The 14,443-nt window shown below is 29.3% G+C and overlaps 1 protein-coding gene and 1 long non-coding RNA gene across 4 annotated transcripts; one reads left to right on the top strand and one right to left on the bottom strand.

Moving 5' to 3' along the window:
* Nucleotides 1-4,702: 4,702 nt before the first annotated feature.
* LOC122538238 lies at nucleotides 4,703-7,106 on the bottom strand. Of its 2 annotated transcripts, XR_006308813.1 has the most exons (4): nucleotides 6,999-7,106; nucleotides 6,726-6,794; nucleotides 5,671-5,716; nucleotides 5,267-5,339 (listed from the first exon to the last, which is right to left on the bottom strand). It is a non-coding gene; the product is annotated as an uncharacterized LOC122538238 (long non-coding RNA). The 2 variants fall into 2 exon arrangements; XR_006308812.1 differs by lacking the exons at nucleotides 6,726-6,794; nucleotides 6,999-7,106 and adding an exon at nucleotides 4,703-5,032 and having other exon boundaries at nucleotides 5,280-5,339; nucleotides 5,671-6,010.
* A 1,105-nt stretch (nucleotides 7,107-8,211) lies between these two features.
* Nucleotides 8,212-14,416, top strand: LOC122538259 (protein spinster). 2 transcript variants are annotated; one of them, XM_043672191.1, is made up of 10 exons: nucleotides 8,212-8,743; nucleotides 8,838-9,034; nucleotides 9,096-9,247; nucleotides 9,327-9,530; nucleotides 9,599-9,733; nucleotides 9,819-10,080; nucleotides 10,168-10,266; nucleotides 10,479-10,698; nucleotides 12,278-12,367; nucleotides 13,536-13,666. In XM_043672191.1, exons 1-9 carry the CDS (start codon nucleotides 8,533-8,535, stop codon nucleotides 12,328-12,330), a joined length of 1,533 nt encoding a protein of 510 aa, XP_043528126.1. In that variant the 5' UTR covers nucleotides 8,212-8,532; the 3' UTR covers nucleotides 12,331-12,367; nucleotides 13,536-13,666. The 2 variants fall into 2 exon arrangements, with proteins under 2 accessions (XP_043528126.1, XP_043528125.1); XM_043672190.1 differs by lacking the exon at nucleotides 12,278-12,367 and having other exon boundaries at nucleotides 8,214-8,743; nucleotides 13,536-14,416.
* The last annotated feature ends 27 nt before the right edge of the window (nucleotides 14,417-14,443 follow it).

Below are 14,443 nucleotides of genomic sequence, written 5' to 3' on the forward strand. Positions count from 1 at the left end.
ATAATTATTATCGAAAATTATACGAAAACTCAACGCGTGATACTCTCGTTGAAACGGAAATCATCGTCCTCGTGCAACGATACTGCGTTCGATACAGGGACGTGTTACCAAAATGGCGGACATCGTCGAAAAAGAAGTAGCTGCGGCGTCTGAGACAATCGAATTCGAAGTCGTGTTTGAAACACGAGATCTCGAAGCTTGAAGCTTTTCTTGAAAATTCTTTAATTTTGAAAATCTTTTCAAAAGGTTTTGAGAAAGTGGATCGCGAATGTGGTTACGCGACCTTGCGAGCTAACGTAAAATTATATAAATATAAATATAAATCGAAGTTACAAAATATATTAATATATATATATATATATATATATATATATATTAATAATATTATAAATATAAACGTTCAAGTCGAACTCTATTCTCAACACGCCTTGACTGCCCACGCTACTTTAAATTGTCCGTTAACGATATTCATACTCCATTCTGATTATTTCAAAAATATTTATCACCAGTGACCTGTTCAGGCAGCAGCGGAACCTGCTAAGCTTTAAATCACATCCGAAGTGATAGTCGCTTTATATATGAGATTCGAATCTCATCACCGACGCGAGGAAGAAAAAACATCGATCCGATACTGAATGCTCGATACACCTGATTCGATTATTCGACGTATAGATTCGTTCGTGATCAGCTGAAACGAGTTGTTACATCGTCAAAATTACTCCTATGCTTGTGTACTTTTACATACGCATAACATAGAGGTATACATATTCACAGACGCTCGTCTTGCGATGTTTTCTCTTTTTTTTTTTTTTTCTTTTGGAACAGCGCTAGTACCAGGTACTATTGTATAAATATTCAAACGGCGGGAGTCATCTATAAGAAACTTTCTCTACGCGCGGTCGTTCAATTTAAAAAAACGGGGGGAAAAAAAAAAAAAAAAAAAAAAGAAGACGACTCGCGAAGATACATCATATATTTCTTAACACGACAGCGAATTCTCAACGCTGCTACACGAGTCGACCAATCGAAAACAACAAGCGCCGCACCGAGGGTCGAGATATACCCGCAACTCGCAATACACCACTAGCAATAGATCGTCCTGTGTTTTAATAAAAGCGCCCTCGTTCACCGAAATCTAGCGCAAAGAACAGAAGGGGAACGGACAAGCATGAGCATGTGGCAGGCGTCGCGAAATCGCGTCGCGCGATACGGCCTTTCATGCTGCCAACACCTACACGTACGCGGCGTACGCATTGTTCGACGAAATGGTTCTTGTCACCCATAAAAGTACGGGCTAAAGTACCGACCCAGCGCCGCGTGTCTCCGTCGATAATACGCTCGGCCGGCGGATTGCAATTAGGCTGCGAATTTTCATGCATTTCCCGCGTGTAACTTTTGTAACAGAGTGCAGCTGACAACGAGAGAAGAGCGGCCAAATAGAATTTTCTTTCACTTTTTTTCACCCGGTGGTCCTCTGGACGCAGGCAAACGCGAAAGAAAATTTTGAACAAAAGAAAGAAGAAAAAAAGAGATGACGTATATCTTGAGATGACTTTTACGTTACGAGATCCGATTTTTCGTAAACTCGAATATCACAGGTGAATATTTCTGCAATATTTCAGAGGCAATCTCGACTTCGTACAAATAGTCTTTTGCCCGTCTGCCAGAGAATTGCAACGAACGTTCTGCTTCGGATATTTCGTATACATTTTGCGGTGAAAAATCTTACGTGTCTTTAAATTTTGTCATGCCACGAAAAATGCACAGAACATCCGCAGTCTGGATTATATAATGCGCAAACACGTTCGGTTTCAGATCCGTTAATACCACCATTTTGCAGCAGCAGCAACGGGCCTAACCTCGAACCGTGGAATTTTTCTTTCCCACCCGTTACTTTCGGAATCGCGCAGAGCAACGTGTGAAAGTGAATTACATATTTCATGCATCCAGCGACTTCATTACCTCATCATTCAGCGGACGTTCGATTCGCGGACCTGCATCTAATGGAAATTCATTGTTTCATAGGTTTCACGGGTATTTGTCGAAAACACGCGCCGCGCAACGACGACTCAACCCACCCGAGGATCGACATTTAGGTGAAATATTTCATTCCCGATCTTTTGTGTCAGACATTTCTCATCGTCGAATCTGTCGTTTCTCTTTTTTAACGTTGTACTCGTGAAATGGAGTAGTTCCAAGCAGTTCTCGAAAAAAATTTAAACACTTCTAACATCGTTAAATCGATTAAACTACCTGCTCGCGGTCCTCGATGGTTTAACAACATCGCGAGATGAATGAACAAAATTATGGAAAAATTTCAACGACAGTTTTGATACATTTAAACATTCTGCTATTCCTGGTTGAATTGAACCGAGTAATTGGACCATTGTGTCTGTCTTTCGCTCTAACTTCCCTCTATCTTCGTTTCCACGTCGACATTTCGAAAATGCAATTTTGTGACAGGGTATAAGTCGTGTGTATTCGTCGATTTTGCAATAGAAAATCGTGTTTGATACTTTCATCGTCGTGTTACTTTAATTTATGAAAAAACACACAATGAGAAAAAGTTTTACTACCGAAAAAAGAAAGGGGTGGGGGGGGGGGGGGGAAAGGATTTCAATTATTACACAGAGTTATATACCGATTGGTTGCGAGGATTATGAAGTGAAATGAAACGATCGATCCTCGAGACAAAGATACCCATGCAGAAGCGAAATCGATCGTATGAATCGACACACGTAATCGCGTTGAAAGTACGCTTCGACAGGAAAAGCTATATTTAAAAATTGTATTTGTATTGTACCGAAATATAACACGGTGACGATAGTGAAAAATATATTTGCAAATATCTAGGTATAAGTACAGATGAATAAAGAGCAAAAAGAGAGGGGGGGAAAAAAGAAAGAAGAATTTATCACGTGTACTATAAGAGAAAACAAAAAAAAAAAAAACCGTAAATATTTAACGACAAATAAAAAAATCTCAAGCTATCCCATAACGCTAGCCGAATAATATATAAGCCTTTTGAGATCATTGTTATTAAATATATATATATATATATTTATATAAATATATATATATATATATATATATATATATATATAAAAAGATCAGTATAAATGGTAGAAAGTAATTGATCGATCGACGACGACGACGATGACGATGATGTGGAACGAGATAATAATATATTATATAGTCATATACGATTAACATTATTAAACATTATATTTTATTAATTATTACGTATATATTATATATATAATAATTATTATATTATATATATACATATATACCGATTCAAAAAGAAAAAAGAAAAAAAAAACTATAAACATAGACATACCTATGTAAGTATTGTGTTATATAGAATATATGTTATTACGAATTCTTCTGCATTATTGTTTTCTTTCATCATTTACACCTTCTACTTGTTGAACGATTAATATCTAACTTAAGTATAATATCTAAGGCATTAGCGATGATTAAGTTGTATCTCGACGTAACTCGAGAAATATTAACCATTAATGAGATACGCCTGCGATTGAAAATGGCTTGTTTCGCGTAACAGACATACATACATACATACATACGTACGTATTTTCAAACATGTATCGCAAAACAATACTGCAACCTCAGTAAATTACATTTTAAAGAAACATGTTCCTTCGTAATCGAAATACGCGCTGGTAACAAGCAGATGATTAAATGTGTCACGATAATTATAGCATTGTATACTTGTATATGATAATTGTATTTTAACAGTAAGAAAAGAGTTAGAGAAAAATATCTTTTAAAATAAAGGCTACATTTTTGATTTGAGGAGCTATAGTTTTTATTGCTGCTTTTATATTTTCATTCGCTTCTTTTATATTTTATCATATTTTTTATCGTTCAGTTGTCGACGTAGCCCTAGCTGTAGAAGTAGTTAAAATAGTTGTAACTTTAATTCTTAAGATGGAACTAATGGAAATTATTGTTCCTGTACGAACGAGAGAAATTATTTCAAGTATCTACGACGTTAAAAAATTGAATGAAAATTAAAGTTTTTCCAATTCAATCTTAAAAGAAACGTGCAATTCTAACGCAAGAATTGATAAATTTAAAAAATTCATAATTAGAAAATATCGAGGAGAAATTTAAAAATGGTGGTATCTCTTTTATCATTAATTTACATAAATTCAATAAAATCAATCCTTCTTTTAAAACTATATAGATCTATTAAAAAATTAAAATTCATAGATATTGTAGAATTTATAGAAATTAGAATTCATTTGCAACTCTACTTCAAAATGCAATATTAGTAAAAAAAATTCAATTTGTCCAATATGATGATGGTAAACATATGTCGATCAAAAAAGAAAGAAAAATACCAAAAGCGAGCATAGTGACAATAATGACTTCTCATCAAGAAAATGAAAAACCATTAATAATTGCCCTTTTTTAAGACTGTTGTTTCTTCAGCGGTCCAACTTATAAAATTTATATCACATTTTGTGATTGAAAAAAAAAACCATCCGCGTACATATGAACGAGCAATAATCATAATGATTATTGTCCATATATGAGTACAAACTCGTGAATTCGATTTAGATACATATGTATACGTTCGTTTCGAGATCCACCTCACGATCACGTCCGCAAAATTCGAAAAATTCATAGACAAAGACTGTTACAAATATATTTTTCATATCAATTGCTAATTAATATAAATTACTATACTAATATAAAAACCGTGTCGTGCAAAAAAGATCTATCCTGAACTACATAATAAATAGTATACTGGAAATGTTACCACTCGCGGGTATAATAAATGCCCGCAGTCACTATGCTCGCAAAAAATTCTACGTAATACAACCAGTCACCCGTGTCGATTCGGACCTTTCATCCTACGACATGATTGAGTGACCAGAGGAACAAAAGTGCATGCGACTCACGATCGGATGCGGAGAACGTTGTCGTCAGTGCTGCAGTAGTCCAGGGGAGGTCATCGTAAATGCCATGATCAAGGAAGAACCATGTGAAGACTACAGAAGTCCTTAACAGAATATGGAATGTTACAAATCGTTCTTAAAGAGAATCTTAATTATTTGACAAATTAAAGACAATGAAAGACTAACTTTTTATTAAACAGAAAGTTTTGATAATATACAAATTTTCTAATGATATAATAGTTTAAAATTTAAAAATCGATACTCTAATGTGTTAGACATTTTTATTTGGCAATTTAATATTGAAAATTTAAATTATTTTCAAATTGTGTGACAATATATGAAGATACTTACATTGTGTGGCACCATTAAGCCCTCTGCAGAGAACTGGATGAAGTAAAGATTATAGAACGTCTATAACAAAATATGGAACATCATTATTTGTTCTGGTAAAATTAATGAAAACGTTTGAAATAATAACAAAAAGAACTCTTAAACTTGGGATTTTAATAATAACAATTGGAATTCTAATAAATTTCAACTATTATGAATTGAAATTTTAATAACAATTTAAGTTGTAACATAACTATATGAAATCTAGAAATTCAGAATTCTAAGATTGGACTTTTTTACTTCATAACCTAACACTAAAGCTTTAAGATTTCGTTCCGGTAGAAATTAATTAAAATTCAAACAAAATAGGAAAAACGAAATAAATTAGAATATAATATGCAAATATACTTACATTCTTAACCTAGAGAGACTGAATCCTTCTGAGAAAAGCACTGGCTCTAGTATCAAAAACGAATATTTTAAGAAATACAATAAAAGACATACGCATACAATAAAAGAAAGAAAAATTTAATTTCTTTATAACTATTATAATTAGGCTTGGCGCGAATTATTGTATCTGCGAATAATATGGACAATACTATTATGCAAAAAACACTTATTTCATTACTCAACAAAAAAAATTCAAAGTTAGTTCGTTTGAAAGATACAATAATGTTACATCTGAAAAAATGGCGCCTACACATGTGGCGCCTTTTTTATAAGATAAAAGTTATACATAGAAGTCAAAAGATGACGCCACTACAAGAAGTTGTGTAGCGACCTCTACTTCGAAGAATTTAGATCAACGACATCTATGTTCCGTCGAGATGTATATTTAATATAAACAATAGAGTATTTAAAAATAGCTATTAATTTTATTATCACCATGGNTAATGTTTACTGCCACTTATATATATTGTAGCCATAGTAGGATTCTTCATTCGTTATTTCGTTATTTCGTCATTTCGTCATTTAACTTTCATTATGTAATCTTCATTAAATTATTAGTAATTGTATATTTTGTGATATTGATATTTTTATATAAACAACTAAAATCAATTACGGAGTTATTATTTATTTATAGTATTGTGATATAAATATGAATTATCATAATCGCTATAGTTGACGCCATTACAGTTGCGTATTCGTAAACTATGTATATTTGAATTTCTTACTTAAATATAGCAAAATTTAGTGAATTTAAATTAAAAAAATCTATTACAAAAATTTTCTGTATTTTATTATTCATGACATTATTCTAAAATACGTATTGAAATAATAAAATGATTTGTTTGATTATTAAATATAGATACAATATACTCCATAATTATATATTTAACATAAGTAATTTCTACATTCTTTCCTACTTTTTCTGTTTTCAATAAATTGCAAAATCATTTATTCTTTAATCATATCGTACATGTCAAGTATGCATAATGAAATAAATAAATGTATATTAAATGTTACCAGTGAGAAGACAAGACTGCTTTCATTATTCAAACATTACTGGAGCTCCATGAAAGAACAACAAACGAACTGTTGATTCACGTGACGTCCATAAATATGTAAAAATATGTAAAAATGTTAAAGTTGTGATCGTATTAATATGAAATAATAATCGAATTTAAATCCATTAATAATAATCAAATATATAATTAAGAAAAAAATATGAAAAAAAATTCTTAAATACAATGAATTAATAAAATGTCCAATAAATAAACATTTATTGTTTAAACAAACCTAAGAGCAGTATACGAAGGTAACAAAATTTCAGGAAGAAGAAAGTAGCAGAGAATCATGTTGCAATTATATATAATAGGTTATAGAATCACACATCGTTACGCTACGAACTTTTATTGTCTAATGACACCCCGCACCGATGTTTTGTTCTCAAATTTTGTACCAATGGAGGGGATGTTCTACTCGGCGGCAAAATTGAACGAATTCAAATCAACAAGAAAAAGAAAGAAATTCGAAAGTTTGAAATATGGATATGTGAGAATATAAATAATACTATATGAATAATACTAACAATAATTTAATTTGGTCAAATGCAAACAAACACGCACACTCATACGTACATATGTATCATTCTCAAAAATTGTCGATAATAATTGTTTAAGATTTATTGTTGAATAAAAATGATAGTAGTATATTTAATGGCATTCAAGCAATCGATATTTTGTAAAGAAAGCTTAAAAATATAAATAAAAGATATACAGAATGAATTCAACATGAGAATCCACATGAGAATCACTTGTTCTTTTACTGTTTTTTTTTTTTTTTCTTTATCATATATGACTTTGTTGATTCAATTATAATTAATATTAAAATTAAATTGTAATTATGGAATTATAAATTATCATTACAAATGAAATTTAGATACTGTGCTTGTATAATATATATAATTTGCATACTATACTTGTATAATATATATATTTATATATATTCATCTTTACACAGATTGAATAAATAAATTATTAATTACGACATTTGAATAAAAATGAATTTTTTCCAGTTTACTGTCTCTGGATTTTTTCCAGTTTAATATATTCTCTAATATAGTCTTCAGAATATCTATTTTAAATATGAATATGTACATATATATAAACTCAATATATACATCATCAAGTTAGTACACTCATAAAAAGTTACAGGTTAATAAACACTAACATATTGAAAATAAATCAGTATTTTACACATAAAGGAAATATTAAAATACTATAGATGAGATCAGAAACATAGATAAAAGCAATTTGAATATTACTCAACAATAGGAAAAGTATTTTAATGTTTTTTTTTTTTTTTATTTAATCCATAACATTTCAGTCTCTTTCTTTATTAAACATAAAGTACATTTCCAAAATAAAATTAAGTCTCCATAGATATGAACTGAAAAGATTCATTTAAATACATTTAATAAAATGTGAAATATTGTAAAATCGTAACAAATGATATGTTGGTTTCTAATAGTTGTCATATATGCAGATTTGTGACATAGCATAAATTGTGATTAATGTTATGTGCTTCGTTTAATTGTAAAACGCAATTAAACACTACGCTTTGTAAATTGTTGCAATTTGTTTTATAGATAATTGATAGAAATGTATTGGTACATTAGTGATAACACTTTAGTACGTGAAAGTTCGTTGTACCGTAAACCAAAATCTGGTTGAGGTTATGCCATGATATAGAGTTGAAATATTTTTATAAGTAGGGTGAATTCGTATCAAATGCAAATAACAATTGGCACCAATACAAATTTTTTTGAGTCATGAGTGATGAAGGAACTGTTCCAAATGTATCGACGTACGAGTATCATATGGTGAACGCCGAAAATGCTCAAAATACATCGAGAGAAAGACGAGGAGTGAAAAGACAAATGTTCTCGGATATAAGAATGATCAGCAGAATCGACTGGATCACAGTCATTGTACTGTGTTTCGTCAATTTAATAAATTACATGGATCGTTTTACGATCGCTGGTATGTATTTGCATGATTTCAATATGCTGATAATTGTGGTTATGTCTTGCCCAAAGTTGATCAAAATTTGTAAAGCCCGTGTACAATGTTGCAGGAATGCTAACGGAAATAAAAAATGATTTTAAAATCACTAATGATAAATCCGGGTTACTTCAAACTGCATTTATTCTGAGTTATATGGTGTTTGCACCATTCTTTGGATATTTGGGAGATCGTTACAATAGAAAAGTTATTATGAGTAGCGGTGTGTTTTTATGGTGTTTGACAACATTTGTTGGATCTTACATGAAGGTAATGTTAAGAGGCCTACCATAGAGATCTTTTTATAATAAATAAAATAAAATTATTTCAGACATTTGGGTGGTTTCTCTTATTCCGTGCTCTTGTTGGAATAGGAGAGGCCAGTTACTCCACGATTGCTCCAACAATAATTAGTGATTTATTTGTAAAAGATGTACGTTCTAAAATGCTTGCACTATTTTATTTTGCAATACCTGTTGGAAGGTAAACATATTGAACTTTGTATCCAATGTAATAAAAAAAAAAAATCTTAATGTGAATTTCAAAATAATTTGATTTTCAGTGGTTTAGGATATATAACTGGCGGTGAGGTAGCCAGAGTCACTGGTGCATGGCAATGGGGTTTACGTATTACTCCATTGTTAGGTATATTAGCAATTATTTTATTGCTTACAGCCGTAAGAGATCCTATTAGGGGGGAGAGAGAAGGTGGAGTTCATTTATCAAATACTGCGTGGTCAAGTGATATCAAGGCATTATTAAAAAAGTAAATATCAGAGTAAATACTCTCTGTTACAATGATTTACATTATTGTTACTTTTTTCTATCCTGTAGTCAAAGTTTTATGCTTTCTACTGCTGGCTTTACATGTGTGGCATTTGTTGCTGGTGCATTAGCTTGGTGGGCTCCAACGTTTCTACAATTAGGATTTGCATTGCATCCTAATGGACATAATGTTGATCCAGATGAGTATGTTTTTATTTTGTCGTTTATTTATTTAATTTAACTTATCGTATCTGCAAATCATGGCTTCTATTTATTTGAACCATTTCAGTGTATCTTATAAATTCGGATTGATAGGAATGTTGGCTGGTTTAATAGGAGTGCCAATGGGTTCATTATTAGCCCAAAAATTAAGAGTACAGTGGCAGCAAGCTGATCCTCTGATATGTGCTATGGGACTTTTAATCAGTGTGCCATTATTATTTTTTGCAACCATAACTGCCAATACAAATTCTGTCGTATGTTACATTCTCATATTTTTTGGACAATTATCATTAAACTTGAATTGGTCCATTGTAGCAGACATATTGTTGGTATGTTCCTTTAAATTTTTAAGTTCCAATATTTCACGAGTTGTTTGAACATATTTTTCCAATGATTGTTCTTTTGAAATTTTATAGTATGTAGTAATACCGACAAGAAGATCTACAGCAGAAGCTTTCCAGATACTTATCGCACATGCCTTTGGAGATGCAGGAAGTCCTTATCTTATTGGTTTGGTAAATATCTGTACAAATTTAAATAACTCTAAAATATATATTAAATTTTTATTTTATTAAATTATGTATTTCAAATTCTCTCTTTTATATCGTTGAATAATTTTATTGTATAATGTTCTATATTTTCATATTTTATGTTATCTTGTATATTATATTTGTTCTTCATAATTTTTATATTGTTAATTTTTGGCAAATTCATTGATTGATTTCAGTTATCGGAAGAACTGAAAACAGTTCTTCTTTCAGACTTGAGTATGGATGGTCAAATAAAACATATAACAAGTCAAGCTGAAAACGCACTTATTGAATTTCGCAGTTTGCAGTATGCAATGTTTCTTACAATGTTCGTAGCGGTCTTGGGCAGCTTATTTTTCTTTCTTACAGCATTGTACATACAAAAGGATAAAGCATTAGTCGATCTTACGATCGCAGGTAAGTAAAATAGCGTTCATATAACTAAAGAGAAAAAAAAATTTTATCTTAGCATCTTATTTGCATGTACGTATGAAAGTTGCTACTAATCAGCTTATCGTTTGATGTACACGTATATATACACAAGTTAGTACAAGTTTTATAATTTTTAAGAAGTTTTTCATTGTCTTGTTTTGGGAGCATTTTTTGCAAGAATAATATAGACATTTTACACCAAAAAGTAATGCACTATCGCTTGTAGTATATTAGCTGCAAGTTATTCATAAAATAAATTACTAATTGCTAATGATTTTTACTACGAAATAATAAAATTAAAAATATATTAATTTTTATTAATCATTTATTATCGATATTCTATAGAGGAAAACGTTGCGTAAAGTTAAAACATTGTTTTTGTTAAGAGCTGTCACTAAAAATTGTATTAGTCTTATAGATCATAAATATAGATCATAAAAAAAATGCTAACAAAATGTAATTATTTTTGCACAGTGCATGAATTGTTCTCACTCTTGGAATTAAACGGACAGTTTTTTGAAAAAAGAAGTAAGAAAATACAATTTCACTTTTTTTAGCACGTTAAGCGCCGAAAATTATTTAATAAATATAATTATAAAACTTGTTGCATAATATAAAATTTTATTTAGTTAATATTTTTGAAAATAAAATACTATATACGGAAAATAAAAATGAAGGGAAATAATACAAAGTTGTCCCTTTGTTCTAAAATTGCGGATTTTTAGAAATCATAGGCGCTTAACGTGCTTAAAAGTTTCTTTGAAAATTTGAAGCTATTTGAAATTTATAATTTATAAACAATTTTTCAGAAGGTGACAGCTTTGTTAAAATTAATAAAAAAAGCACATTTTCCTCTTTAGCTTGTTTTTCTTTTGATTATTAATACCATGGCATTTAATGTGTTAAAACACATTGTAATCATCTTCATTTATTATCATAAACAATTAAACAAATGCAAAAAAAGTTTGTTTATTTGTAAAAAAAAAATCATGGCGGTCATATAACTACATTCAAAATATCTTAAATACTATCTAAGATAATATTAATGTTTTTATATTTTATAATATTTTGTTTTTATTATTTTATAATAAATTGCACGTAGTAATTCCTATATTAGAAACATTAGATATTGCAGTACATTATACGACATACAATATTCTTAGTGATGTGCTCTGAAATGCTTCTAATCGCTTCGAATATGTACATGTCGAAGTGAAGAATTCAAGTCACTTTAAACATGATTTTATATTTAAAGTTCTAAAAGTCATGATACATCTTATATTTTGAAATTTCAAATTTATCAAATCTTTAAAGTTTCAAGATTTGATAAATTTATTGAGAGACTTTATAATGATTTGATGCTTATGAAGGTTTAAAATTTAACATTTATTATGATTTTTAAGGATTTTAGGTTTTAAATGATTTGAATTTTCGAGATTAATGAATTTCGGATCGCTCTGAAATTGAAAATTACGTGAAATGCTCATCACTAAATACTTTACCAGGCCATTGTGAAATCGATACCTAGTTAATTTTATATAATATGCATACATCTTTCTTGCAGAAAAGTATCTAGATTCTAAGAATAAAGGGCAAGCTGAATCAACGTATGTATAAATCGCCGGGCCTTCCCTGATAGTGTGCTGTAAATCTGGTACATAATTTATTTTCATGATTTCAAATCTTTTTTCTTTGATACGATAATCAGTTTATTACGTTCGAAAGTTATTACAACAACTCAAAATTATATTATATTGTAAATTTTTCTTATTACATTTAGAAGATGATTAAATTTTTCTTACTATATTTAAGAGAGAGATGACAATGATTTAAATACTGTAGTTATTGAAATTAATTATTTTTTTACAGATATTTTTCCTCAATCTTGTATTAAAATTAATCTATATAACATTTTTAATAATACTTTTACTTTGTGATTTAAATCACTGGTGAGATAGAAAAATTTGTTTGAATAAATGTTGAACATTAAAATTGATTATCGAATGTATTCTTTTTATTTATATTGATTTTTGTAAGTCATAATTCTTATATTTTTCAATCATTCTGCTTAATTTTATTTCCAGAAGGACTTCACTCTTAACTATTCATTTTCATCTTAATTCTATCATTGATTTTTTATTTATGTCACAATATTTATGCTTTAACAATTATTGAAATATGAGTGCTTTTAATATTATAATTTGGGCATTATATAAAAACTGATGAAGCTTGCCTACTAAGGAAAGTTGTTCTGCAATATATTGCATGGCTACTATATGTATAATTGTGTCTTGTCACTTTTGCATAACAAATAATTGCATGTAAGGTGTTACTGGCAATAGCATCTGGTACTAACACTTGGTATACTTGTAGTTACATTACAATGTATCATTTCTTTTTTAAATTATTGCATCAAAATTTTATTATAAATTTTGTATTAATTGAAACATATAAAAAGAATAAGGCAAATTTTATGTTTTTAACATAGAGATATATAAATAAACAAGTATTAAAATAAATATCTAAAAGTAATGTAGAGTAATCCAGAGAATCTAATTATATTTGCCTTTGAGTTCTGTTTCAAGTATTATGTTTATGAAATATTTTGATGTTTGATGTTTAATCGAATTTATGGCTGGCCTTATATTTCCTTCTGCAACATATATATTTATTGCATTACTTTATTCGTGTAATATTTCTCATGAAAACATGAAAACATCTTCAAACATGTTAAGATAACATTAAAAATATATTTTCTGTCTTCAAGGAGAAAAGGATTATTTATTGTTAATAACCATTTTTACAAATATATTTTGTTCTAGGTGCAAATACTTCAGATTCAATGTATATATGTAATGATGAAGTTGAAAATGAGACACAAGATGATATGCACAAACCATGATGATCAATATTTTAGATATTTTTAGATTTATTTACTATAAGCAAATTATGTAACGTGAGATTCAAGGGCAGCTGTTACAGCAACGAATATTTATTAAGTAGAAAAGAGCATTTGTTTAATTCGGAATGTCTCGACTTGCGTAATAATAAAATATGTTTTGAATATATATATAAAACAAATAATTTTACAAATCAAAAAATTTTTATTAGTTTGTACTTATAGTCAGCAAGGTAATTATGTTAATAATGTACAAAAATATTAAGCTTGGCGAGGACTATATTTAACTAGATTAAGAGTTATTTAACATTTGTATGTATTATAGTAATTTTACATATAATATTTTTATACTAAGTTTCTTCTAACAAAAAATGCGTTATTCTTGTGTGGTATGCAAAATAAATATTTCTCGGGTACTTCCTGTAAAAGAATTGACATTTTGTTATTAAATATCTTTGTATTTGGAAAAATTTGTAACTCAATTCTTACTATGTAAGTGTTACTAATTTCACGATTTACGTGCCTTACATGGATTCATGTGAGAAAAGACATGACCAAATTACACATCATAATAATGCGCCTTTCAAATAAATTATTTGGTTAATATAATTTACTTAGCTTCTAAGTAAAACATTCCTTTTCTTAGAATAGCAATTACTGTTTTATGTAAGATCTTAATATTTTTATAATTTCCTTTTTTTCTGCTTAATCATATGATACTTTCATATATATTACATGTAATACGTCTATTTTTACTTTTTATTGTAATGATTGTTTTAAGAATATAAAATATCCGGTTTGTAATACTCTGTACATGAATTTTATTTCCAA

Source organism: Frieseomelitta varia, unplaced genomic scaffold, assembly GCF_011392965.1.
Source record: "Frieseomelitta varia isolate USP_RPSP 00005682 unplaced genomic scaffold, Fvar_1.2 scaffold_976, whole genome shotgun sequence".
NCBI classification, from domain to species: Eukaryota; Metazoa; Arthropoda; class Insecta; order Hymenoptera; family Apidae; genus Frieseomelitta; species Frieseomelitta varia.